The 24,412-nt window shown below is 38.5% G+C and overlaps 1 protein-coding gene across 7 annotated transcripts in view; it reads right to left on the bottom strand.

Moving 5' to 3' along the window:
- Positions 1 to 759: 759 nt before the first annotated feature.
- The window catches only part of urb1 (URB1 ribosome biogenesis homolog), a 52,504-nt gene continuing 28,851 nt past the window's right edge, over positions 760 to 24,412 (bottom strand). For 3 of the 7 annotated variants that reach the window (XM_027025917.3, XM_027025919.3, XM_081723663.1), the window contains 23 exons: positions 23,036 to 23,232; positions 22,593 to 22,805; positions 21,694 to 21,870; positions 18,620 to 18,885; positions 15,813 to 16,110; positions 15,320 to 15,575; positions 15,020 to 15,224; positions 12,883 to 13,057; positions 12,268 to 12,326; positions 11,906 to 12,096; positions 11,671 to 11,781; positions 8,513 to 8,576; positions 8,215 to 8,383; positions 5,491 to 5,599; positions 4,641 to 4,801; positions 4,443 to 4,554; positions 4,205 to 4,311; positions 3,978 to 4,121; positions 3,291 to 3,400; positions 2,930 to 3,130; positions 2,081 to 2,322; positions 1,230 to 1,853; positions 760 to 1,142 (listed from right to left, as the gene is read on the bottom strand). In XM_027025917.3, the coding sequence (XP_026881718.2) occupies positions 958 to 1,142; positions 1,230 to 1,853; positions 2,081 to 2,322; positions 2,930 to 3,130; positions 3,291 to 3,400; positions 3,978 to 4,121; positions 4,205 to 4,311; positions 4,443 to 4,554; positions 4,641 to 4,801; positions 5,491 to 5,599; positions 8,215 to 8,383; positions 8,513 to 8,576; positions 11,671 to 11,781; positions 11,906 to 12,096; positions 12,268 to 12,326; positions 12,883 to 13,057; positions 15,020 to 15,224; positions 15,320 to 15,575; positions 15,813 to 16,110; positions 18,620 to 18,885; positions 21,694 to 21,870; positions 22,593 to 22,805; positions 23,036 to 23,232 (4,376 nt within the window). In that variant the 3' untranslated portion in view covers positions 760 to 957. The remainder of the gene's footprint in view (positions 1,143 to 1,229; positions 1,854 to 2,080; positions 2,323 to 2,929; positions 3,131 to 3,290; positions 3,401 to 3,977; positions 4,122 to 4,204; positions 4,312 to 4,442; positions 4,555 to 4,640; positions 4,802 to 5,490; positions 5,600 to 8,214; positions 8,384 to 8,512; positions 8,577 to 11,670; positions 11,782 to 11,905; positions 12,097 to 12,267; positions 12,327 to 12,882; positions 13,058 to 15,019; positions 15,225 to 15,319; positions 15,576 to 15,812; positions 16,111 to 18,619; positions 18,886 to 21,693; positions 21,871 to 22,592; positions 22,806 to 23,035; positions 23,233 to 24,412) is intronic. The other 4 variants (XM_027025920.3, XM_027025918.3, XM_035528305.2 and 1 more) reach the window with 4 other exon arrangements.

Raw genomic sequence — 24,412 nt, 5'->3', positions numbered from 1 at the left:
TTCTAAAATCTGTGAAGTCTGACATTGAGAAGCTTGGTCTGTGAAATTTTTGTCTTTAGTAGGGCCTGAATTATAAAACCTCTGTAATCAATACTTGTTAACTGAATACTAATATCTTCTACAGAGTAGAAGCTATTTATTGAGCACTTACTCTATTACTTTTCAAGGAAATGCCTTATACTTCCTCAACTATCACTCTCCACCCATGGATGACACTTATTTTCTTCAAACTGACATTTTAAATTCTGCAATTATTTCCTTTTAGCCAGAAGTGATCATATATCTCTTAAGGATGTGACCTAAAGCTTACTGAAAGACATCTTGGAATCCTTCCTTTCCATTGTGAAGTCTATATATAATTGAGATTTTCATTGTTTCAATCATGGTAGCTAACTGAAATACATGTGAATAATGGAAAGCTTATTTGGATGGTAGGACTGAAATAAAATAACAATTTGAATTAATAATTAAATCACAGGTTAATAAAATTGTTTGGAAAACAGGGGGGGGGGGGGGGTAGTGCCACTGACAAGAAGTACCACTGTCACCTGGTTGCCAACTGCGAGTATGTGTTATAATACAGTTCTGAGAGGTGCTTTAAAAATACTATTTAAATTGCTAGAGCTGAACAATTCTTTAAAGAAGTCATTCATTTTGTACCTTAACATTACTGGAGTAGTACCATGACATTTTTTATCCCACACCCACATACACACACAATAGGTTCTTGTAGGTCACACAAAGACACGAACATCGTAATAGGGACAGTACTTTTTTTAACATTGAAGAAAAGAAAAAAAATCAATCAGTCTACATGTGATTATCCTCTGGCTATGCATTATTATACAACAACATTGACATGCATGTTGAACATCACATTTATAATTTTCTTTGTTAAAATGGGTTCTTCCAAAGTAAAATGTAAAATAAGGTCTTCAAAAGATTTTTGATTCATGATTACATGGTCATGTCCACTGTCGAAAGAACATCTTCACAAATCTGCATAATAGGTGCTCTGGATTTTTTCTGTGTCTTTTTTCTGTGTCTTGTTACTAGTCGGGCATGGGTCAGGAACATCTGAGGCACTTTTGCTCTGCTCAAGAGCTCATGGATGTACAAGGATAATAACTTCAACCTGGCCTCTGAGCAGAACAGATAGAACAAAATTACACTGGAGAATAAAGTAACCTGTACCACTTAACCATTTAAAATACTTGTGTGTGTCTTACCTTTTTTGGCACCCTCATCATTAGTTGGGTGCAAACATGCTTTTAAAACAGTTGTGTGAAGAACATTAGAAGTTCCTTCTTCCTCAAGCAAGTGCACCATAATTGTGGTAAAAAGCTGAAGTGTCTCTAATTTGGAGTTGCAGTGCTTCTGCATTCTGTATTCACAAGTCTGGTGGTACAGTGCTAAGAGGTCACTTCTCATATCTTCATCATTTAGCAAAGACTTTGCAATCACTTTATGGGGCACTATAACTTGTTGAAACCATTTCAGAGTTTCATAGGTGCTATTATCATATGATTGCTCAGACAATGCTTTTAAGACCCATTTGAGGAGTATGTGTGCAGTTGCATTGATAAGATTGGTGCAGTCAGGCATGTCTCCACTATGAAGGTCAGGGCTGTTGGGTGGAGTCAGAGCTGAAGGCTTAGGTTTAAGGCCAGGGCTGTTGGGTAGGAGAGGCCATGGTTCCCAGTGTGTGAGAACACTTGTGAGGAGGGGTTTGCATTCCACCAAACACTGCTCATGTTTCTCTTTATCTTCATCTGCCATCGCACTGAGTTTCTCCATACAGGATTGAGGGAACTCTGAAGAAACATTCCCTTTCACTTTCTCTTTAACATTACCTGAGAAAACAACTTGGTTGTTTACGGTTCATTTAAAAACAATAATGTATCTACACCTATACATCTATATCATATCTACATCTACAACTTATCACTTATTAATCAATCACAGGACAGCAAAGTGAATAAAATGTAAAATAAAGTATTTTTTAAAAAAGGAATGGCGAATGCCTTGAATTTTTTTAAACATAAATTTTAGAAACAAAACATTCCTGCTTAATACCTACCAAGCAGTGCTTTAATGTTGTGTTTGTTGGCTAGGTTTTGAAGTACACAAAGTAAAGTGGTATCCTGGGACAGTGTTCCCCAGCACTGAAGCAAGGTGAGTACTGCAGAACAGGAGAGCTCCTGGGGGTGCATTGCTAGACATCTGGCATCCCTCGGATCATGCTCAATTGTGCCACGATGCCTCAGCACAGATGCCAGAATCTTCAGAAAGCACAGCATTTCATGTGCTTTCACTCCATTCCTGATTGGAATAGATTAGAAAAAAATGTTTCACTCCATTAAAAGGTGAGATTTTCTATAAATAGTTAATTACCATAATAGAATTTTGCAAGTGATAATGTTTTGAACCGATAATTATGGTGTAATGGTTGTGGACTGGGAAAGAACTTGGAGAACTTTGCTTGGACTTTAAGCTAGGTTTTTTTTAATTATCCAAACTAATTAAATGAAAATCTTCAGTGTGGAAGGACAAGATCCCATCTGGCCTTGGCGATTTCTGCATGGTTAACCCTTCAATTGCTATAAAGATTTCACCCAGTTTATATGTATATAAATATGTAATCCTTTTTTCATTGTCAGGTATTTTATAAGCTTGATATCTAAGCCTGATAAATTGTCTTTTTACTTTTTCATTTCTAATGATATTACCACAATCATCTTAACACTTTAATGCTTATATTTTATTTTTGATTACATTTTACAACAATTTCTTTCTGTCCTTAAATTTTTACACTTGTACCTCAGAAATAATTGTATTTGTTTTTTTTAAACGTGAGCCACAAATCCATAGCTGGTTAAAATCTTAAATTTCTTGCTTCAAATCGAAAACCATTTTAGTGATTGGTTACCTTAGATGCCTAATGACTGAGAGTAGGGCAGTCAGGAAGTCATTGATGATTGGCAGAGGTAGCCATTTGCCCAAACTATGTTGTTGCTTCTCTGCTGAACTGCTCCACTGCATCTTGCTCTCCTTTTGGCCCATGTTGGTGAACCACAGAGCACTGAGCAGTCCTATCACTGCGTTGAGCAGTCTGCCATCAACACAACTACTGAAAACATGTGACTGATTAGATGACATTTTGTCTTTTTTAAATAAAACATCTGGTCACACTAAAGATGAAAGAAATGTTTGTTAAGGTGCAGAACATCACAGGGAAATTATATCATTTCAACAGTTGTACATACAGGTTTTTTTTTTTTAATACTCACTTCTTTTCTATAATCTGTACTGTCCATGTTAAGACTCCATGAGCATGGGTGAGGCCACAAGATGCGTTGGTGACAAGTGCAGTCTTCCTAAGTACATCGATAATCTGAATCTGGGAATGAAGACATTAATGGCATGATTATTTTCCATAGGAAATACTTCCCAGACAATTGCACTACACAGAAAAACTGCTTGCCCTAAAAAGAAAACCCATAATTAACCATTTAAGAATATAAACTGAAACTTGAGCATGCCAAGTGCTAATGTATATACAATGACAAATTAATCACACACCATTTAAAAACATCTAGTTAAAACCATTCAAAAGCCATTTTCTCTTAGCGGTGCATTTTATAAATTTACAGTTGCATACTGCACTCCATCTCATGGCAGGCCTTAATAGTCAACCATTACATAATCCATTCATCACCATTGCTGACTTTCCAACACTCCATTAACATGGCTAATATGACTGTGGGTGTTGAACTGTTGCAAGTTGATCATGCACTGTTCAGATCAGTCCTCTACCTAACAACAGATTGGCTAGTCACTATCAGCTGTTTCTGATATACATGTTTGTCATTAATACATACAATGTGTTATAGTATTTGATTGTGACTTCCAAAAAAAGTGAATAATTTAATCTCCCCTTTTAAAACCCAACTTGGTGTGTAATGGACACACTATACCTGCACATGCTGATCAACGAGAGGGCTGCTGCAGAAGCCAAGGAGTGTGTGGTAGATGCTTTGCTGTTCACATAATTCATAGGACAGCCGATCTCTCATACCCTCTTCCAACACCTTCAGCACCCACTCTCGCTCTAGTTTGTGCTGAGAGAGCCAAACAGTTTCAAAGTCAAAAAATTGCTGGCTGTAAACAGTGGTATATCAAAAAAGAGAAAATGATACATTACCTCTAAATCAAAGCTATAGAACAGTTTGAAGAATTCAGGAACCCTCCTGAGATCCACATACTGGGTTCTCAAAAGAAACCTATTTATCACCAGGTACATGTGCTCCTCTGTAGGTGAAACCATTTTGACAATAAACAAATTTATCTTATCAATAATGTGACATGTCATTACCTCCCAGTCACAGAGGTAAAAAAACACAAAAACAAATACAAGTTAAATAAATCAAAACAGCACTTACCAGGTCTTAGAATCTGCTGAACCATTTTGGTGATATAGGTGGCATGCATAAATGAGACCCTGATATTGCTTTTGTGAACCCCATTCCTGACAGTTTCCAACAGGTACAGCAACTGGAGACAAAATAGCTTGCTTGTAATTCAACTGTGCGAGTTTTAATAACAACAGTAGGGACTAAAAGTTGTGCTGGTATGAGTACCTGTTTCTTTTCTCTGAAGCAGGAAGCCTCCAGATGCTGGTAGAAGGAGCCAAGTATATGGTAGGCTGCAGCCCTCATGTTGTGATCATAGCTACTAAGGGCCACTACAGTGACACCTAAAGCATGACTGGACACAAACTTTTGACAGTCGACAACAGACTCTGAATAAAAGAAAGAAAAATATCTCATTAAAAAAAACAAAAAAACAAAAAAAAACTTTCTACGTTTCAAATAGTTTCAGTTTTTCTCTCCCCATTTGTCTGTTGTCTGTTTTTTGCAAGTAACGTACTCAGGGTTAGCATAACAGTGACCAGTGTTTAGAGACTATGAATTGCATTCAACTTCACTGCTAGCATGTAATTTCTGAGCTACATAACTCACCAAGCAAACGTTGAAAGACTCTAACCACTATACATACATAGAGGTATTATCCAATGGTACGATGCTCCAAGACTGTGCATGATGAACACTATTATTAATTTTTAGAATAATTAATTTTGCCTTAAATTCCATGTCAAGTAGTATTGCCTTGAAATACAGAACAATAGCTGGGACCAGAAAATGAGTTATTAAAACATGGTGTCCAGCCCTTAAAGGCACTTTTTTGAAGGACAGGAGGGGCAATACTATTTCTTCTAACAAGCAAGAGATGAAGCCATTACAACTATTCAGATACCATTATGTTAATCTAGAAACAAATTTTTCTGGTAACTGGACATCGTTGCAGAACTCCAGGAATCGGGTACAGTACTATAATTAAAGTAATACTTTATTGATTAGCACCATTCTAAATTACGGATAGCAATACTACAGAAAAAGACACGCATGTATACATGGAGTTGGGGTTTACCTGGGCGGAGGATAAAGCTGAACAGAGGAAGGAGGAAGCAAGGGTCATAAGGACACAATTGATCTGGAAAGCCCTCTCTCTCCTCTGTGAATATCAATTCTTCAGCCTCCTTAAAACATACAAAAACAACTTGAGTAGTACAGCTAATAAATCATTTTTTGGGTATTAAGGTTTATCATAAGAATAATGGTTTGGATTAAAATAATGGTTGAAATATTCTCAATTTAAGTAAGAGTACTTCATAGTCTTAGTCAAAAATAGTCAAAGTGGTGATTGAAGGGATGTAGCATAATTGTAGTAGAATAAAAAAAATATATATTAGTCACCTTTGTAGAATATACTGAAATGTGACTTATATGGTCTTATAATTAATTTGTAAAAATCAAGAAGTGGTCCATCAGTGATCAAACTCCTTCCTTACATCAGATTAGTTGTGATGGATATGTGCTGGAGTTGGTGGTATGTGAAGAATGTCTCAAATCTCACCTGTTTTCTAGGAAAGACTTCTTACATATTGAGGCATTACACTAAATCTGCTTATGCTGGGTGAAATCTACTGGCACCTTACCCAAATGTTCACAAATCTGTACAGATGACCTAAGATCTGTATAGGTTCATATTACAAAGCAATACTTTTGCAACAATGTCTTTATTGCTAAGCCATTCACATGCACCTCAGCAAATGTTTCCTGGTATGGGGGAAAAAAAGAAAAGGAACTAAAGGTTTAAATTTCAGTCGGATACAGACTAAGAAAATGGACTTAGTGTGAAAACACCAAATTTGGGGCTAGTGGCCAACTTTTCAATCAATAAAGTAAAGAATTTTTTGTCTGGAAATATGGAATACAAACAGTTGCCACTGGTCAGTATCATTTTAAACCTGGGACTTTACAAATAATCAATTAGTTAATTCAGTCTTAATATATGACCAAATATGGCTTACCAGCATGACACCTATCACCCACCTAACTGCCTTTCTACAGCATCTGTTCCTTAGCACCAAGGGAGTTGATGTACGCGCATTCCCTTCAACCAATTATATTTAACCATCTTCCCCATAATGGAACATCTCAATCAATAAAGTGGCAGCTTTGAAGATTCTGCTTAATCTGTGTTGAGCAAGCAACCCTTAAAAACATACTTAGCTAAACAACAAGTTACCGTACAAAAATGTTATTTATGTAGAGAAATGTAACTAGCTATACCAAAATACAAAGAACATAGGGCTCGATATCAAAATTAAAACAAAACACACACACCTCAAGAAACTGGAGGAACTTGATTACTAAAAATCATCAATACAAATTTTGCATTGAAGCTTCTTTTAAACCATATAACTATATTCACGATATTCCTACACTGCACTGTGCGCAAAATATGTGCAAAATATCCATCAATCTTACCTCTGTTTCAGTAGCTAAATACTAGGCTCGCTAACAACAAAAATGTGGGTGCATGCCAAAACAACATTAAAGCAGGGTGATGCTGTATTACGTCTACCAAAGAAGGGTGGGAGGATAATACAAAAAAAGGTCACTTATGGCTTCTTTATATGTTCTTGAATCATTAGCAAGTGATGGAGAGGCTACAAATAAGCTCCCAGAATCCAGTAGTAACTATAGCAATAAGGTTGGGCAGGTTCTTCTGAAGACGACAGAACAATGCATTTACTTAAAAGCAGACGTGGAGCGTAGCCAGAGTATGAACAGTCAATACTATCATGCTTCGGACAACGGCGGTTCACACAGCAGGGTACTTGTGCATGACTCAGGAGGTCACGCAGTCCTGCTGCTGCTATTTCACAGAAGCTTAGCTGACAAAGTATATTTTCATTGTGAGATTCTTGAAGAGAAATCACACTGGAACAATTCATGTTTTTTGGCAGAGAAGTTGAATTTAACATTTTTGGAAAAATGCAGTAAGTATTATAGTAAATGGACTGGAGTAAGTTAAATAACATACAGTTGTATTTCAAACAAATGAATGTACAAATATGTTAGGGAATCATCTTTTCTATACTGGGGAATTAATAAACTGCTCTGTGTTGTGAGAAATCTAGCTACTCTTCGAAAACTCTGCTTTTGCACAAATGCTGAGGATCACTGAGTGCACTGTAAAGGTTAGGGAAAGTAGCAACTGAAATGACTTTTCACCTGCTTTATATTTTTCATGTGTGTAAACCAAACTCTCTTGTGTTTGCCATTCATATAACAAGTGTACCATCTACAATTTATTTGTGATCAACAATCACTTAGCATCACTACACCAGCTGTCAAAATAATGTTTAACAGCTTTTCTGTTCAGAAACCGATGTTTTGCACAAATCTTGACATACAAGTGAAAAAAAGGTCATGTGAAAACTATCATGGACACCTTTTTAAAAGTAATTTGAAATTATTTATTTACTTATTTGTTTTTGCATTTCAGAAAATGTATTTAAACCCAGAATGCAATTGTTTTGTTGTTTTTTGCTTTAAAAAAAATGCATTTCAGTGTTTCAGAAAATAATATAAATAAGGGTAATGGTATCAGAAACTTTAAACAATACCCACAACTATCCACAACTATACATAACTATACCTGGGTGTAACAGTAGAGGACAAGGATTTGCAGTGAAGGTTACTGTGGATTATGGCAACTGTGTATGGGTGTCTTAAGACACTGACTTAAGTATTATTGTGTGTGGAATTAGTGTAAAAGTGTTTGTGTTGGACAGTCAAGTACCTGGGAGAAAAGGTGGCGGTGTAGTGGGAAGAGTGCCACAGTTTTCAGCATCCTATCTGTAGCCAGCTGGGCCAAAAGCTGCTCAGAGGTAGGTTGTTGCCACAATGATGGACCTAGGCTCTTCCGTGCTTTATGGTACTCCACTGCTGTAGCACCCCATAGCATGCACCTGAAAATACATGCACACATGAGGAAAAATATAACCTTATGCATAATACAATAGCAAACATTTGAATGTACATACACTGTACAACATGGCAAAATGCCCCTATAGAGCAAGACAAAATTGGTTACTTACTGAACATCTGCTATACCAACATCACGATTTTCATATTCTTTCATCAGCAGCAGAAGTTTCTGATCTGTGGACATGCAGAAGATTTAGAAGGAATCAATGTGGAATCGAAATTGATGTGTATTGAGTGTATTCTATCAAAAAGAGCTATTATCATATCAAAATAGCATGATGAACTCGGAGAGGATGCACACAAGGTATTAAGACTGCCCAAAATAGTCATAAAATTAAAGCAATAAACTCAGTAAGGTGTTCTGTAGAGATAAATAATGCACTCATGGAACATTATTACGATCTTTATAGATCACTATAGGCACTAACTCAGAGATTGGAAAAATTCTCTCCTCATTAAACATCTATTAATGACAGATGAAGAATATTCCATGTCTGAGCTAAAAGTAACCATCCACTTCCTCCCATCAAAAACAAACAAACAAACAAAAAAACCCAGCTGAAGATGGTTCCCCTCAGGTTTTTATTAAGAATTTGGAGATCTCCTTCTCCCATTTTAATAAAGTTCTTCAATGAGCAAAAGTCTCTCTACTGCAAAGAGAGCACTGCTGTCTGGCAACATGTGTATGCTCTTATCTGCTGGGTTTTTGCTTTTATTGCTTGCATGTCTGATTTGTAATGAACTTACCATTTCCCATGAAATTTGGAACCAAAACCTAAGGAACCCATGCATCAAACTCAACAACAGAGTTGCTGACCTGTGATTGAAGATCATGGCCAAGATGGGCACTAGTAATTGCAGACTACTAACAGCAAGTGGACAACTAACAGCAAGTGGAGTACTGCTGGAAAATGTGTTATTTCAGCATTACAGCTGAAATACGCCACAGGAACAGTGATAGTTGACTACAAGATGAAAAGCATCAAGAAGCAGCATCCTCAGTAAGGGAAGTGGATGGAGGCCAAGATAAGGGCAACACAGAGAGAAGTTAGCCAGCTATCAGAACTGCAGAAAGGTGTAGTGAAGGTACCTGAGAAATACAACAAGCTGTGAGGCCGTGGAGACTGTCAAGCAAAGACTAACTGCCCTGGCAGCCAGGCTGAAGACGTACACAAGTACAAACCTGGAGAATATACAGTATATGTTCTTCTACAAGCCATCCAAAGGGTAACAGCATAAGGACTGACCCACCAATGCTGGAGACTGAACAATACTGCCAAAGAATATGGGAGACAGAGACATCACACACCAACAACGTCCAGTGGTTGCTGAACCTGAGAGTAGACTACAGCAACCTCCCTTAAAAGAAAACGTCATTTTAGTAGAGGTCCAAGAAAAGATCTCAAATATGAAGAGCTGGACAGCTCCAGGCTCTGACATGGTCCACTCCTACTGTCTGAAAAAGCAATCTGCACTCCATGGATACCTGACAGCACAAATTAAACAGCTGCTAATGGATAGAACCCACCCAGAAAGGTTAACTGAAGGCCAGACAGTCCTGATCCTGAAGGAACCCTTCAGGGGAGTAGTTCCATCAAACTACTGGCCAATAATATTCTGCATCTGGACAATATGGATGCTCCTGTTAGGCATCATTGTAGCCAACTTGAGAAAGCTTATGACTTAAACATGAGCAGGACTCCAAAAGACATTGGCAAGAACACCAGAGAGGAGCCAAGCCTCAGTTACTTTTGGATAAAACGGTCATTCAAGACTGTAAGACCTGACAGACCAACCTGTGCACCGCCTGGATTGATGACAAGAAAGCCTATGATTCAATAACCCACATGTGGATCCTGGAATGCTTGAGGCTCTATCATCAAAAGGCCTCTAAGAGCCTTCATCGAGAACTCGGTTAGGCTGTAGACGACAACTCTAGAGGCCAACATCAGACCAACAGCACAAGTATACAAGTGCAGGATTTAAGAAGGAGGATGCTCTGTCCCTGATGCTGTTCTGCATAGGTTATGTGCTAATAAAAGTTGGGCACTGTACGTTTGAAGTTAGCGCTGTTAAAATCCCCAACCACAATAAGTGCAGCATCCCGGTGATGTAACTGAACCTGTGTGAGAGCCTCACGGAGTTCGCACGGTGCAATGCCTGTGTTAGCCTGACGTAGAATGTACAGGGTATTGATGATGATCGAAGTGAAATCATGAGGAAGGTAAAAATAACGAAACATGAAGGCAAGCAGCTCCAGGTTGGGTGAGCAAGAGCGGGCAAGAGTAACAACATTAGTGTCATTACACTAGCCATTGTTTACCATCATGCACACCCCACCGCCTTTTGACTTCCCAGATTCTACCATTCTATCCACACGGTGTACTGAGAAGAACTCCGCCGGCTGGATGGTATGGCTTGGTACTGCTGGGTTCAGCCATGACTCGGTGAGGCAGAGGAGATTGCAGCCCTGAAAGCCCTTCTGGATCTTTGTCCTGGCCCAGAGGTCATTGAGCTTGTTATCCAGAGACTGGGCATTGGCTAGCAGGATGCTTGCTAGGTAAGGGAGCATGATGTGCCCGCGCCCTCAGCCTGTTCCTGATGCCGGGTCACTTTCCTTGAGGCCGTTTCCTCGCATCACATCCTCTGTTCTCCCTGAGGATCTCACTCCGCCAACACAAGTCCGAGATTAGAACCGGCTTAAGGTGAGTATTTCATAACCGGATGGAAACGAGAGTATTTCTGTCATAAGAGATGCACGTCATAGTAAAAAGAAAGGTGGCGAGAATTTCAAGAAAGTACAAAAGTATGGTCGGAGCAATCATGACGGCTGCCGACCTGACCGGCATCATACAACTTGCCTAATTGTGCACATAGTATGCAGGCTCTGGTAGAGGACCCATGTTTGAAGGAAAAAAAAGACCGCCCGGAGGGCGTGTGGAGAATATTTTATATATACACACTTGCATAAAGAGAGGTACAGTTTAAATACAAGGTGTATCATTGATTCTCACTCAGTAAATGATATTCACTGTGTCACATGGAAAATGCAAATTACATAAAATCTGCAATTATGTATTTCTTTAAACAACCTGTACATCATCTGTATAAATAACCTATGCACCTTCAGTTTGTTTTGAAATTGTATGTGAGCATTTACCACTTCCCCCAAACCACAAACCAGCCTAGGTGATCCAACTTAAGATCCAACACAAAGTTGCTACTTACTTGCACATTACTATATTAAACTCTTACAGAGTTTATTTACCCGTGTTACTAAGCGTAGCTTCATATGCACCAAGAAGAACAATAAAATGATGGCTGCTACAGATTTCAGGGCATTTTTTCACCAAGGTAAGTAGGAGAGATACCAGTCCCCCTGAAAAAGAGAAGAAAAATGGAGGTTACTCATTAGAAATGTCTGTTTTGAGACATTTTTTATTTGAATGGGTAAAAATGTTTATGACTCAGTGGACTTAAAAGCTCACTGCAGAAATTTGTACCCTTAGATTCAGAACTACCGTCTGCTTCATCTTGGGAGGCCAGCATTGTGGGCAGGAAGAGCGAGTGACTAGTGGCCATCATGTTAATGGTTACTAGGGGTATTAGCCCCTGAGCAGCTTTTACATTTGTGTACATCAGCTCCAACAATGAGTTCAGGGCATCAAGAAACATTCCATCTTGGTAGCGATACCTGAGGAGCCAGAGATGACAGAGTAACGACATAGCAAGAGGCATATTATAAAATATTATATTTTAGCAAAACCTTTATGCAGGTTATAAACATTTTAAAAAAGTGATTTAAAAAACAAAACAAACAAACAAACAAACAAACAAAAAAAACCCAAAACAAAACATCACTCACTTTAGACCAGACTTGACAAATGAATTCCAGTCTGACTGTTCAATATCCTCTGGAGAAATCTGTAAGAATAAAGACCTACATAAGCTACATATTAACATAAGCTGCACTCTGACCCCAACTCAATGTTTTCTGAGATATACGAATAGAAACATTTAATTGTACTGTACACATGTATATGACCAAATAAAGGTATTCCATCTTAAGAAATCTTTGCAACTTTGGTGGAGAAACTGCAGGTCATGACTAAATAAATTTGGGAGTTTTGAAGAACAAAGACTGGCCCAAAAACAAGCATGTCTGACAGGTATTGTAAGACAGACAGACAGACAGACAGACAGACAGACAGACAGACAGACAGACAGACAGACAGACAGACACACACACACACACACACACACACACACACACACACACACACACACACACACACACACACACACATATATATATATATATATATATATATAAAAAGAGGGAGAAACCTTTAGCTAATTACTGAGGTAAGGGTCTGAAGTTCACAAAAAGAACAGTTTAGCAGTGTTACTGTAACATTTGCTGTAATAGATGCCTGAAAAACATGGAACACACACGGAAACATAAAATAGTTGTACACACCAACAAGGTTTTTAGTCTCTGTAGCATAGCTTTCTCTGTTGTAACTTGTGGCTTCTTTTGCTCTTTGTAAGTTGTCGACAAGCAGCGGAGGGTAGCAGTAAGCAAAGATTTTTTCCAGTGCAGCAGCTCCTGTGTATTGGCCAGCTTCTCCGTAATGGAGTCTGCTAGCTGCCACCTGAACAAAAACCACTTTACTATAAATCAAACTGTCTCATTTTTTCCATTAAAAGTGCAGACTAAAAGCCTCTGTTTACGTCATTGGGATCTGAGAGAGATCTTGCACTAAATTTAGGGCTTCAATGATTGGTCAATATTAATGAAGTAAAAATACAAAAAGTGCCATTTTAGCTAAATTACTGCTTTGAGAAGACAGCATGAATTAAATGTTTCACTACGGTCATTTGAAAAACAACTTCCTTAATGACAGACTCAGATTTCGAAACACTGAGTCCAACACAATATAAGCTGAAACAGACTGCAATCTTTAATGATATATTATCAATAGTACCACTTGCTCATTTTAAAAGTATAATTTTCTTCTAATTTTCTCCCTGTTTATACAGTATAATGCAATGGACATTTAGAATCCATTGGTACAAAGTACTTTTGAGGGTATGTTAAAAAAAAACAAAAAAACAAACAAACAAAAAAAACAAAAAAAAAAAACAAAAAAACAAACAAAAAAAAAAAAACAGTAAAATGCATCATCATTTATATGGAGACAAAGATAAAACAGTGCAGTACACAAGATCTCCAGAGAAACATGTATACCCTGCTCAAAACACTTAAATCACATATCGGACTCAAGTTGAAAATCTTTACGGATACAAATCGTATTCTTCATTAAAAACAAAATAATATAACTGTCAATGGAAATCAAAAGAGATCACAAGCTGATCCAATTTGCATATATTTTTACTCATAACACGATTCGGTAGTGTGTATGGCCCCCATGCGTTTGTATGCACCAATATCTGGGCATACCCCTGATGAGCAAATGGTGTCCTGATTTATCTCCTCCCAGACCTGTATCAAGGCATCAATGAGCTCCTGGACAGTCTGTGGTGCTACTTGGCAGTGCAGGAATGCACATAAACAGAACTCAGAGGTTCTCAGTTGAATTCAGGACTAAGGCATGAACCCAGGAACCTATGAACCAGCGTAAGGTCAGACAGAATTTTATCCTGGTATGCAACAGCATTTGGGATCCAGACCATCACTGACCCACCGCCAAACTGGTCATGCTGGATGATGCTGCACGCAGCATAACATTCAGCCCTCATTCCACTTCAGAGTCAGAAACATGCACACCAATAGCCTGCTTGAAGTCATTTTGTAGAGCACTGACAGTGCTCCACAGCTTCCTTCTTGCACAAAAGAGCAGATACCAGCCCTTCAACAGCCCTGTCCAGCTCTCCTTGTGTAAAGGCCCCATGTCCTGATAGCTCCTTGAGACTATTCTTGGAGACACAGCAAACCTTCTTGTGATGGCACATATGGATGTGCCATCCTTGAGGAGCTGGACTACCTGTGTAACCTCAATGGGCTGCAGGGTCTGTCTCATGCTACCAGTAGTGACAAGAACTACAACACAAAATACAAAAGCACAGTACTGTACAGAAGAACCTGTCAGGAAGGATAAGTAATTGTCTGTGGTCATCACCTGCAAAACCATTCCCTTTTTGGGGCAGTGGTAGCTCAGTGGTTAAGGTACTTGACTTATAATCGGATGGTTGCTGGTTCAAGCTCCACCACTGCCAAGTAGCCACTGTTGGGTCCCTGAGTCAGGCCCTTAACCCTCAATTGCTCAAGTTATACTCAGTCATAATTGTAAGTCGCTTTGGATAAAAGTGCCAGCTAAATGCCGTAAATGTAAATGTCCTGCTGTTCTCTTTAGTGCACCTGGTGTCACTTTCATTTGTACCAAAGCTGGAGAAAATAATTCACAATCGCTGATGCTTCTTAACTGGACAGAGATCCCTGAAGTTTGAGTGCATCACTGTCATGCGATGATTAAGTGTTCCCTTAGGTTTTTTTTTTGTTTGTTTTTTTTAGCAGTGTGTATACAAGTTTCAGTGCAAATGTGCCTAAACAAGCTTGAAATATTAGTGCATTTTACTACTTCAAAACGGTTTACCTTTCATAAATTTCTGGTTTATGAAGAACTGCAGGTAAGTCATTTATCAGCTGGTTCAGCTCAGGAGTCATATCTCCCAGACCGATAAGCCTTGAAAGGACCTCCACATGCTGGTTCAGAGACATGCCAGCCTCTGGGTGTAGCACAGCGCTCGATAACTCAGGCAGCAAAGACTGGGTGAACATCTGCAGGACTGCTTTTTGAACTGAAAAGATTTTATAACCACAAGTCTGACAATTCAAATACAACATTCAAACCTGGGTTCCGTTAATGTCTTTGTTTTTTAGTGCCAGTACTGACCGTTTTTAGGCCGGCAGGGATCTTCAGTGGCAGCTTGTTCTAGGTAGTTGGTCAGCAAGAAGAGAAAGCTACTGTTCTGAGCAGCGATCTCTATGAAGCTGGTTTGTTCTAGGCACCAGAGCTCAAAGCTCAGGCAGTGCGTGGAGCAATTCTGCACCAGCACAGCTGCCAGGTCAAAACGAGAATTCTGCTTGAGGCAGCAGAGTAAGACATCAGTAGGGGTGAGTTTAGCACTGTCTGGCTCTCTACGTAGCACCTGCATATATTAAATTATTCAATTTAATTATTAAATAAATTACATTTTTTGAGTAAAACTGAAAAAAGCACAAACATGCATCCTACTTGAAATGCCTTCAAATCAGAAATTTGAAAAAAGCGTGATACTGCGTGATACTGACTTTACAGTAGTAGGTAAAAGCAGCAGTGCTCTGAAATTAAGTGTTTATAAAATTGTGCTTTTATCCATTCCAGCTTCACACACTCCTACACCCACCTGCAGCAGAAAATCTTCCAGTGGAACACTGTGGCAGGACATGTACAGAATAGCTAGACTATGCAAATGTGCCTGAGTCAGACGGGGGCTTCTGTTTCTTGATGAAGTGTGAGCGGAGGCATTTGTAAGGACTTTCAGTATGGCCTGGCCATATACACTTAGCTTGTCACTCTCAGCTAGAAGGCTGCTCTGGGGCAGCAGTAACAGGGCAGACAATAACGTCTTCACGCTGGACGGTTCCATGTATTCATGCAGAGCCAGGAAGGCTTTGACAGGTGGGGTCTCCTTTGTTAAGCACCTAAGAAAAACATTTTTAGATGTTAGAATTAAAAGTGCCAATAAGAATGTTAATTCTTACACATGACATACAAATTCAGTGTTTACCACACTACAGTACCTTGATTAAATAACCTCTGGGTTATTTAATGTTAACAGTAATATCAGAGGTTGGTCTTGTGGTAAGCTGATCGAATAAAGTATGACCGCGAAAAGTCTTGCGGGAAACAACAACATAAAAATTAAACTTTCATAAACTGTATTATTATGTGTAGTTAAAGTATGCAGTAAAATTTGCCAGATTAATTATGTTTTATATAACTTTTGAAGTACAAGGTCAGTACTGTGGTACTGATCCCTTGTAAAAGTCTTCTACATCCATGCATGTTTGCCTTGGATCCTCTATGAAACAGACTCAAAAGCTTATCATACATATATACACACAGACCTTTCTTTACCTTTGGTATCTCTTGTTCATGCACATTAATTTATAAGAAATCATGGGTCATATTTTTGTAATTTTTTGCTCAGGACTGGCTATTGGCTTTGCCAAGTTTGTCTTGGTTTCATTGCATTTCATGACAAATTAATTTCATGACAATTTAGTAAATCACAAAATGCATTTTGGGAGCACTGAAGGAAAGTTATGCAACTCAATATTTGTTATTTTTATTATCATTTTTGGCTTGGCTATATCGTGAATGAGGGCCACTCAATGTTCTCCATAACACAGGCCCACTGGCAGTTAACAGGAATTTATTAGCGGTAGAGTCTGAATATGGTTGGGGGAAGGATTTATTGGTAAAAGAGGTAGAAGCATTACATTTGGAATAGGGAAAACTGATAGTGAGTTGGCAAATTATTTTAAGAGGTTATTTTTAGATTTGAGGAGCATGATTTTAGAGGGAGGATTGAGGAACAAAACATTTAGAGTAGAAGGTTCTTTCACGTAAAAAGATTAGACAGGATTCTCTGGCAGACTAAAATTATGAATCTAGGCTAGGATAAAACGGGGTAAATTATTATGCTGTTGTGTAACAGAGTTGAGTGAAATTTTGTATTATATTTTTAGGCAGTTCTACAGTGTACACCTAGTCTATGGAAGCAATCCCCAATTATCCCACTTGCAAAGGTGATGCACCGTGTGGACCCTGGTGGTTTTTGACCAGTTGCCTTGATGTGATGAAGATGTGCCTTGATGTGTTTAATGATGATGAAGCAGAAGAAATTGGTTAGATAAAAAACAGAACTAGAAATATTAGAAATATATCAACATATCTAGAAATATATGAAAAAAACAATTAGCAATATATCAATATTTAGACACTTCATTTTCCATATAGAACAAGAAGGGGGCTGGAGGATGCCACAGTAACTTTACTTTTTTTTTTTCTAAGAACATTTTGAAGGGCAAAAAAACAAAACAAAACCCAAACCAAAACAAAAATAAACTATCAGGTAAGAATGCTGTTTGTTGACTGTCAGCATTTAATACTATCCAGCCACATTTATTGGCTGGTGGACTTTAGATTGGTAGGTAGGAGTCAAGGTTTTTTTTTGTTTGTTTGTTTGTTTTTAAACAAATAGAACCCAGAGAGTCAAGATAAATAACTTATGACAGTCTTGTTTCTTTAAATGGCTCCCCACAAGGTTGTGATTTATTCCCCCTTTTATTTTATATTCAAATGACTGTCAGTTGGTACAAGGAGATAGATTTTTAAGTATGCAGATGATTCAGTCATTCTTCAAAACAAAAAAAAAATAGTCATGGTCAGATGGTCGATGAGCTTGGGCAGTGGTGAGAGGATTAATAAATTTCACTCAAACTGATGAGACAGTGATTGATAAAAGGTAAGAGATTAAGGACACCCACCCTACAATAAATCAACAGCATCACAGTGGAGTGTTAACAGCTACATCGGTGCAGTAACTGGGTTAAGTAGTTAAGAGTTAAGAGTTTCAATCAAAACAAATATCATAAAGAAATGTCTACAGAGACATTTTTTAGGATAAGACCAATAAGGCTTTTTAGGAAGCCAATGTAACTAGAATTTATTTTGCCATATCAACATCCAGAGAAGCTGCCATCTTTGCTCTGACAAGTATTTAGGAAAGAATGAATAAGGGCATTGTTTCACCTTCTGTGCAAACACACCAGCATGCTGATGTGTTCCTTTATCCCAGGACCCTGATGCCAAGGTTAGTTCCTTTCTCTTCCACCAACTTTAACTTTGTCTAGTGCATCTAAAGTTTCAACACTACTGTATATTAATGATGGTTTTCCATCAAGCCTACTCTTTACTATAGTTGTCTCCAGGAGGCCATTTTATTGAACCATGTTTAGCTTTGTTCCCTTGTCAAGTGACATTAGGTGTTCTCACAGAAAGGGAAACTTTCAAAAACCCTTCTAAAAACCTGCCCACCACTTTTGTCCAGTGAATTAAGTGCTCCCCTTTTTTCACCACAGCTGGAACATAGGATATAAGCCTTATGTAAGCAACCACTCATCAGCAGCCATTCTTATGGTGTACCTGTTGTTGATATGCTGTATCTCTTTGAGCAGGGTATGCTGTGTGGCTGACATATAATGACTGATTAGCTCCGGGACACGGAGTTCTCCAAGGGTCTTAGCACAGGACTGCAGCAGCAGGAGCACACCCTCTGTCAGGCAGCCACAGAGTTGCTCCACTCGCCCTGGCTCCAGTGAGAGGTGTGGCACCAGACCCAGCTCCACTGCCAGGAACCACTGTTCCAGAACCGGGTGCTTGAACACTGACTGGAACACCTCAACCAAAGCCTGCATAAAACCAAAAGGAACACACAATTGTTTTTATTTAGCTTGAATGATGGCTCACTTAGTCTACTTCCCTCAATTCAATATAGACTCTTTGACCAGAAAAATATAAAGCTTTCCTCTCCAGAACATTTGTTACTACATAAAAGGGTGCATGAAGCGTCATTACCAGACTTGCTCTGCATCTGAAATGATTACTAAGAATGTGTTAAAAGTGTAATCTAATGGCCTGTGAACACAATAGAGTTGTGGGATAACAAATCAAAGCATTTGCTTTGGTGGATGAAGGAGATGTCAGGTGGTTCAGACATTATTGATAAATTGCTATTCCACTGATGCCAATTAACATTTCAGTATAATTGAAAATGGCCAATTGCATTATACAAAATGCATCACTCTTGCCTGTATGGATTATCTCATCAGATAAAGAGCATCACTCTTGTTCATAGTACATGGCCTAATATGTTTGCAGTGGGCTCAGATGCATCAGGTTCGGGTCTCGTAAATCCTGGTTCCAACTGCAGTACCATGATGGTAAACACACATCAGGCATGGTTAATACTCTTATATGCTGATCATATAGGGAGCATTTAGTTTGCATGTACTGAGCTTCTTAAAGCCTATAAGATGGTACCTTTATTTTTTTTTTAATGGTTTTCATTTTCTTTTTCTTTTTGAAGATTTCTTTCTTGTATTTTTCTCTGATTCCGGTTATTTTCCACTTGCAAGATAACACTAACTTATCATCAGAATGCTGCATACTAGGTCTCAATCCATGCGACTCCCTCCAGGACAATACATTTGTAATATATTCAGTCTTTGCAATACACTTGTATTGTGTGCACAATTATTAGGTGAGCTGTATTTTTGAGGATATCACTTGCTTATTTTTATCTATTAAAGTGAGAATAATAAACAACTCAATTTACAAATAACCCTTTCTGAAATTTAAAAGAAAAACAATATACCAACATATATACACCAGTATACCAGTGACCAATATAGCCACCCTTCTTCTCAATAACAGTCATAAGCCTTCCATTCATGGAGTCTGCTGTCAGTTTCTTAATCTGATGACGATCAACATTTTGTGCAGCAGCAACCACAACCTCTCAGACACTGTTCAGAGAGCTGTGTTTTCCTTCACTGTAAATCTCTTGTTTAAGAAAGGCCCACAACTTCTTTCTTATCTTGGCTATGTCTCTGAGTACTAAACACCTTGGGTTGCAGTTCTGAAATATGACAGCACTGGAGTATAATGGCTCAAATCTTTGACAGTTAATTTGCGTCTTTTTTTTTTTTCCCAATCAACATGTATATTGCGACCCTGTTGACTATTTGCAACAAAACATTATGGTTCTGTGATCACGCTCCAATATCTTAACAATTTTAAGAGTACTGCAAGACTCTGAAAGACTTTTGACAATTTGACTTCGCTAAACAAAAACCACCATAATCCCCAAACATTTATCCTATTGAACATAAGAGTAAAAGAGTGTAAAAGAGTTCACCCATCAACCTTGAGAAGTTCCACAAAGCACTGATGTCTGAATGGTTTGCTTTCACCACCAAGAAACTAAAGGACTTTTGTTGAATCACTAGGTATATGTAGCAGCAGTTATTAGGGCCAAAAGTGATCCATCTGTCCCTGAACAAGGTTTTTTTTTCTGGTCACAAAGTGCATGTATAGTCAATACTATTAACCCCCCCCCCCCCAGCCACTAAATGAACAATATCACTAATGAATTGATGTATTCAGTATTCAATGTATTCCATCTTGAAAAACAATCAGCACCACTACATTGCATTTCACTGTGCTGTGCTTTCAAACAATCAAAAATCAGCTCTAAAACACACAATTCTCTTTATTACATTTCAATAAAGTGTTGGCGGGAATTTCCACACTGAAATGCAATCACTGTTGTATCACAGCCCCTACATAACTCATTGACTGTAGTGTCACGCTTTCATGTAGACCAACAATATAGCTACATAACACTCTGTAGACAACCTAGAAGGGGAACTAATTTTCTCAAGCTGACACAAAGATAGCTAGCTAGACCAAACATTGGTCTTATCTTGAAAAACGCTACATGCAGCTTCTGCTGTGAAGGTGCCAAGTCAACCACACCATCCACACCTTCCCTGGACTCTGCAACACTTCCAGCCAGCTTGTCTTACGCATGCTAACAGATCTTTGATCAGCATCAGTCTTTTTTAACATTCACGGGCAATTTCATGCAGGAGCTTCTGACACTGTTTGAAAACCAAAACCCTAAGTCTGGTTGAGGGCTACAATTGGACAATGAAATGCATTTCAATGTGGCATGTTTCCGCATTCACTCTTGATAGAAATACAGTGAAGATGGGGTCATATGAAGAAGCGCAAAGGTGTGTTAAGCATTTAGTTGACACGTCAATAGTGCACCACACAATGAAAGACAATGTAGGAACACATTTCTTTTTAAGGTGGATTACATCCACTTCTCCACTTCTGACACAAATTCAGCATTTAAGTCTTTAAAGGCGAATTCCTGCTAATTGTTTTGTAGTAAAGGATATAAATGTTACAACAGAGAATTGAAATTAAAAGTTTCTTTTCAGTAGACATGTGAGAAATATTTTTGCATTGCAATTCATATTTTTTTATTGTCAGAATTCCCTTACAATGTAACAGGGAATCAATACCATTTATAGTATGCAATGTAAAGAACCATTTAATTCAAGCTAAAATGGTATAGTTGCATATTCACTCACTAAAAGTAGTGCAAACCCTCTGAACGATTATAACAGACGGAGGCTTTTATATACCTGTTCTATGTTGAATTCCTGGTCAACTATAGAGTTCATCTCCAGATGAAGCTCTTCTTGTTCCTGAGGCTCAGGCTGTGTGGGCTGAGTCTCTGCCATGCTCTGGACTTTGAGGAGCAGAGCATGTAGCACCTCCAGCAAACAGCTTACTACCTCAACTGCCTGGCCTTTGGGAAGCTACACCGGCACAAATGAGAAATGCATAACAGGTTAACTGTATGGGAGAAAACAACCAGCAACAGAAAAAAATCTTTCATATGACAATACTGTAAACATCACAATACTTGGAATTAGACAAAATGCATACTTTTGTAGACTTGATAGTACAACTCAGCAGACAGTATCTATACATACTGGTGTTTTCATGACCTTGGGATTTTGGTATTTGATCATTTATTTGCTTATTCGATCTGAATAAGCAAGCAAACTGTGTGCTGGAAATATGCTGGTATTACAGTGGGTCATTAAATAAAGTCCTTGATATCACAGATGCAATACTGTATGGCAGTGCCCTAAATCAGTCCTCAGGGACCATCAGACAATTCACATCTTTGCTCTCTCCTGCCTACAAACACTCCTGAACCAAGCAATGAACACTGTAATTTGGTCTTGAAGCTAGAATGGAGCAAAAACACTGACTGTCTGATTGCCTGAGGTCTGAACTAGAAATAATGCTGAATAACAACAGGATAAGATTGTTGCTATAAAACTGGCATTCTTTGTGGCATACCTCAATAACAACTAATTTAATTACAGACTACCCTGCAATGACTCATAACTAGAGAGTAATGAGAGTAATATGCATATAAATAGGTGAATGAGATTTAACACTTTGGTGGGGTGAGAGGGACTAAAGAGCTCAGACCCTGAAATCCAAAGTCAAACTATACAAAGCTTACCGAGCTGAAGGTATCCACAAAGGATCTGAGGTAAAGCAGAGTCTGATTGACAGCCCTGGTGAACTGGGACAGGTGTAAAGTACATAAAGAATTCTCCAGGGCCTGCCTAAATGAGTCAGTGAGAAAGCTGTGAGATCCTTCATTGTAGCACGCCTTCAAGAATGAATCAAAGCCCAAAGCAGGTGGAGCAGCAGTGCACTGTGTGAGGCTGAACTGAAAGAGATGTTGGCACCAATGAAAAGAGCTTTTCAGGACTTGTTAGGTCCAAGAGTTTAAGTTAATGAACTACAAAAATGATACAACTCATGCTGACAAATGCATAACCAAAAACTGACTTATACTGGATACAGACGATATCAAACATAACCTTTATCCAGGACATTTGAAGATGGCTGTGCGCCATTAGCATTTATGCAAGTAATTAATATACAGAGAAACCTTACCTGTGTCTCCTGTAGTGGATGAGGAAGCCATTTATAGTAGTATTGAATGAAGGCAGTAAGACACAAATAATGTGATGAATTCTCAGCTGAGAGAAGTTTCATATCATAGTGATGGAGCGTCAGACACAGAGCTAGTGGATCCCTCTGACAGTGAAGGATGTCACACAGAACTGCACATATGTACTCACATACCACACCTGCAAAAACAGCAGCACCATCTCAAAGGAATAATCTAGCACAAAACCTCAAAAACAATTTTCAGCATTCTAAGACATGTAATATGGTTAACATATTTGACAAGTCTATCATTGCACAAAGCATAGAAAGCTTTTTATGCACTTTTCCAAGCTTAAGTAGCTTCTTAGACTATAGCAAATCTCCTTATTGATTAAATTAATTTCATCACCAAGTGCTGTTTGTTACTCTCAGAGAGCTTATATGTGTTTTGCACTTCTAGGCATCAGCGTTGTTCCCTGTATTTCAACAGTATTCTAGCTCAGTGCTATCTTGAACTCTAACCTACTGTACAGTCTAGGATACATTCTATGAGTAAATGACAGCGCAATTTGTAAGTCCATCAGAACGTCAGCCAAATGCTGTAAATGTACATGTAGGCTGGATCTGCCTTGTGCTATAAGTTATGTACCGAAAGTACTCCCCATTCGGTCAGCCAAATCTCTGCGATGAAGATCATGCAGCAATCCGATGTTTCTTGTTTAAATAAAATGCGTCATCGGCATAGACTGTCAGACAACTAACCAAGAATCACGTATTCTGCACAATGGTCTGGGAAGAAGAACCCTCACAAATACAATAGTGTTCCAGCACCAACGGTGCTTGGACTCCTAAAATTCATTAGTTGTCATTAGTTCTCTGTCTAGCAAATATTCAAAGTTTTGGTATTTTCACATTCTTTTCATTTCACGTTCAGCTCAGTGGTTCAGGTACTTGACTAGTAATTAGAAGGTTGCCAGTTCAAGCCCCACCACCAATTTGCCACTGTTGGCTACCCAAGCAAGGCCTTTAATGCTCAATTGCTCAAACTGTCATAATTGTAAATGACTTTGGATAAAAGCGTCAGCTAAATGCCATAAATGTTCTTTTCCACTGCATATCACAATGAAACACATAGCTAAGTTAGCGAGGTGATACATATTCACAGTTAAAGTTCTTTATCCTGCAGCCACATTTCTCAATATTTATGGATACATGCAAAAACAATGACCATAATACTGGTGTTGCCCAAACAGTAAACAGCAGTATTGACTGTGTTTGACCATATGTAACTCTAGGATTGCACAAGGCATCAAAAGTTCAGTGCCTTTGTAATACAACAACATGGCAAACAATTCAATTCTGCAATATGCAATGCTTTCA

This window comes from Electrophorus electricus, chromosome 11 (assembly GCF_041902795.1).
Source record: "Electrophorus electricus isolate QZ-2024a chromosome 11, ASM4190279v1, whole genome shotgun sequence".
Lineage (NCBI taxonomy): Eukaryota > Metazoa > Chordata > Actinopteri > Gymnotiformes > Gymnotidae > Electrophorus > Electrophorus electricus.
The sequence above is the reverse complement of the archived record's forward strand: the minus strand, read 5'-3'. Positions and strand labels throughout refer to the sequence as shown.